The sequence below is a fragment of the Trametes versicolor genome (assembly GCF_000271585.1).
Source record: "Trametes versicolor FP-101664 SS1 unplaced genomic scaffold TRAVEscaffold_74, whole genome shotgun sequence".
NCBI lineage: Eukaryota > Fungi > Basidiomycota > Agaricomycetes > Polyporales > Polyporaceae > Trametes > Trametes versicolor.
The window spans coordinates 1-3,979 of record NW_007360394.1 but is presented as its reverse complement, the minus strand read 5'-3'; the positions used below and the strand labels follow the sequence as shown (position 1 = coordinate 3,979).

At 56.0% G+C, this 3,979-nt stretch overlaps 1 protein-coding gene across 1 annotated transcript; it reads right to left on the bottom strand.

Annotated features, from left to right (window-relative positions):
- Positions 1-987: 987 nt before the first annotated feature.
- On the bottom strand, positions 988-3,866 carry TRAVEDRAFT_25117 (uncharacterized protein; the record flags this gene model as incomplete). Its single annotated transcript, XM_008047610.1, has 7 exons — positions 988-1,823; positions 1,876-2,419; positions 2,456-2,518; positions 2,669-2,749; positions 2,836-3,075; positions 3,130-3,302; positions 3,350-3,866. 7 exons carry the CDS (start codon positions 3,864-3,866, stop codon positions 988-990), a joined length of 2,454 nt encoding a protein of 817 aa, XP_008045801.1.
- Between the last annotated feature and the right edge of the window lie 113 nt (positions 3,867-3,979).

Here is a 3,979-nt window from a genome sequence, read left to right as displayed (position 1 = left end):
GGACCTCTCGCGCGTGACATCGTGGTCTCGCTGAGAGGCGGCTCATCAGCGCGAAATCGGCCAAGGACCGTCTGCCCCCGTTGTCGCGCACGCAGGTATGCGTCGTACGATAACCCTCTCAGCCATCTCCACGACGTCTACACTCGAGGCATCAGACGATGCACTCGGGGAGCTAGGTCGCACGGAGAGGCATTCCGATAGGTCGAGTCGCAGACGTACTCGCCGCCAGCCGCGTACGACGACGGGGTCGCGCTCCGCGCTCCAAGCGCCAGCGTCCAGAGATACATACCTGTCGTGTGCATCATCTTGTCAGCGGGTATCAGACGGCATGCGAGCAAACGTACTCACCGCTTGGCTGCGGTGCACATCGGAGGACGACGCAGTACACGCCTGCGTAGATCGCGTGAATCGTACGGGTCGCCCCTGCTACCGATGGTTCACCAGCGCCGCTGTGGGTGCGATGATACCAGGGAGACAAGAGTTTGTGTATAGGGAGGTACGCTGCATCGTTCCGTTAGAGTTGCCCCAGCCGTCGAATGGTGTGGGGATATATCCCGAAAGCTGCTGGACCGCAGTAGACGTGGTGGGCGGGAGCAAAGGGGAGACGCGCGAATCAGCCGCGCGCCGAGCTCCAAGTCCGCCACGTTCCCCGGCGCCAGATTTGCCCTCATAGCCCAGCGACAGTGGGAGTCATGCGCTGCCAGCCGGAGTCATTCTGAGCCAGCTTTGCGTCCGCGTTCGTTTCTCATCACCCCAGCATACCTCGAACACCCAGATTGTCAACTTTGCAAAGCACATCGAATATCTGTGTCCATCAGAGTATACCAACTGTTCAACAAAAACGCATCTTCCTCGCGACAACTGCGTGCGTCCGTTATAGCGGGAGCATACCATCAGACTCAGACAGGTAAGCACCCGTCAGCGATAACCTTGATTATTCACCCATTGCCTCCTCGTTGGCTGCCATGCCAGATACATCCATCGTTTTCAATAGCTGATGTAAAGTGCGGCGTTATACATACGCGTCCAAACACAAATGTAGGATTTACTCACTCGATCGAGGGGGCGGACGTGAATGTAAGTTTGCTGTAGCTTCTTCATCCCTTCGCCCGGGGATGAGCGGCAGAGATTCATGTCCTCCATGGTGGTCTTGGCGAAATGGCAGGTAACATCTTCTGGCCGTAGTATCAGTACCTCAGGGCGGTACTCCGCAGAGCAGAGCCTTCCTCCGACACGGCCGAACCGGCGATACGGGTCGTGTACGGCGTCGGCTTCGTCCAGCTCCATGAGTTGCTTCACGGCGAGGAATGTTTCCTCCAACGTGGTTCCGTCGCTTGATCGTCGCCGGTACAGGAATATCTGCTCGATGCGACCGGCAGATTGGCTGCTTGTGTACGGATGGTGGAAGATGACATTGCTGTCGCCCAGAGCCGTCTTCCAGGGCTTGTAGAAAACGCCACGTACGTCGAGTTTAGGCACAACTTGTGCCTTAGGGGAGAGGTTCGTCAACCGGGGCCGGGCAGAGTTCCCCTCGGCAGCCAAGGCAGGAGCAGGAGCTTCGTGGTTGAGCCTATAGGCGAGCCCAGAAAGCGTGGCTGCGTCCAATCGCACTTCCTTGGCCTTCTTCTGTTCTTGTCGTGGCAATAGGTCTGGAACTAGCCGTTTGACCTCATCGAGGCGCATTCCGCGACGTTCCTCCGTAGAGAGGCGTTCCAACTCGTGTACGAAGATGGGCATAGCTAAGCGCACAACTGGCGCATTCAAGAGAGGGCGGAGGTTCGCCGAGCGACAGCTCGTCATCATCATCGTCATCTCCAACTCCCCTTAAAATGAGGTCAGCGGTTGTAATGTACTGAGCGTTACTCGTCAACGCACCGAATTTCGAGTTGCTGTTGATAGACTGTAACAAGAAGTTGATGCGCTCGAATGCGAATGAACGCCATGAGTGTACGGGTCCGAAGAAGCGGAGGAAGAGCTCGAGATGAAGAGCGAGATGGTGGGTAGGTTGTAACTTGGCACCCTTGTACAGTTCCTTCACGCCTTCGAGGTATTTCACCAGCTGTGCGTGTGCATGTGCAATCCTCTCTTCATCGATCTCGAGAAGCCCTAGCGTTTCTATCGCGTCCACCACGTGCAAGAAGTTCTTCAGCATATCAAGACGGCGGCCAGATTCAGTACCCCAGGTGCGGATGAGTGTGATCGGAAGATGGATGATGGCGACCGTTCGCCACTGATCGGCGCTAAGCTTCCCATGCTTCGAGGTGCCGAAGGCGACCGGAGCGGGGTTCACCCATCGGGGGAGCTCGATGCGTTGCCTATCATTGACATATTCTCGCATTGTCTCTCGTCCGAGTGCGGCAGTTCCTGGTAAAGGTTGCTCGTCTCCGTCGCTGTCCTTCCAGAAGAGCGCGTGAGCTAGCTAGTTCCTCGTCATGGTCGGCACGGTCAAACATACCTGTCGGCCGTCCTCTTCTACTCCTGCCCCTGCCATCTGTGCGTCGTCGGCTTGCGGTGCGTCCTAATGATATGTCAATAAGACGTCGGCTGATCCTTGGCGAGAAGCAACATTACTTGAGCTACTGGGGGGGGTGTCGTCTAATAGCGGGTTGGGGAGCGACCGCTGCAGTAAGCATACACAGCGTATCTTCCCTTAATTGAAAAGACGAACCACTATCAGATCTGGTATACTTCCACGGGCTGTTGCGGTTTGGCCGACAGTTTCCGAAACATTCGTGTGCTCTGCACCGCGCTAGATTACAGTCAGGATCCTCAAGATTTCCATAATGAAGAGAGGCTGCTCACGTCTCTGGCCCACAGCCTTTGTGCAAGAAGTACTTTCTTTCCGCCGGTGTCCAGCTTCCGTGAGGCGCACATCGCTATCAAGACGTCTACATTCGTCTTTTTTGCGAAAGAGTTGCACGAGGCGGTGGTGCTTAGCAAGAGTTCTGCCGTATCGAGCTCCTCTTTGCTAACAACTCTGGCGCGAGTGCGCCGCATAGTTCTGCTAGAGGACTCGGGGAAGGCCAACGGCGTAGATCCAGCGGGACGAGGCTTGGGCAAGCCTTCCTTCTGTCGCTATAGAACGCCAAGATTTGAGCCTACCCAACAACGGAACCATGAGAAACTCACCCATCGTCCGAGATTCTTCAGAAGGATGGACACCGTCCCTGCACGTCTGATACCTCTATCCGAGCACAGATGATACAAGACACCTTTACCACACTCCCGAAGGTCTCTTTCGGTGCCGTGGAGCAATTGATCAAGGCCAAACTCCATCATTTCGCCGGAGGGGCGGGGGGAGCCTTCGTAGTATCATTTGAGGATGCATCGCCGTCAGGGTTATCGGTACTGATTGCCCAGAAATCGCGGATATGGCGCTGTAGAATGCCGAGGTAGAGGTCGTGCATTGAATCCACAACGACGTACGCCACAGGGTTCCAATATGGAAGGCGAAGCAGCTCGGAGTAGCGTATACCATTGCTACGGAACATCTGTTCGCGATCGAGAGAGGATTGTGCGTTGAGCCAGGCTGATGCCGCGGCGCGATGGGCTTTCGTACTACGAAGGCCGAAGGCGGAACGATCGGTGTTTTCAATGTCTTCTGGTTTGATGTGACAGCAGCTACACAGAACTTGGGAGTGGTTGTGAGCACCTAGCCCTGCCATCTGTCTAGCGGCTGGGAGATCGCAGACGAGGGGAATGAGAGCCGCACGGACGAGACGCCCATACGGAACCTTGGCGGTGCGCGAGTAGCTGACGCCTGGATTCCAGAACTGCAAGAGCTCGTCCACAAGGATCGCCAGGAAGTGGTTGATCTGCTCCGTGGAAGGTTTGGTCGGACCCGGAATGACGCCCGCAAGGTACATGTTCTCTGGAAGATACCGGAGGTGGGGAGGTAGGCTTAAGCACACCATATACATAGCCGTGCTCGTGACTGAGTGCTTCGCTTCCTTCATCTGGTAGGGATTGAAGCCATCCG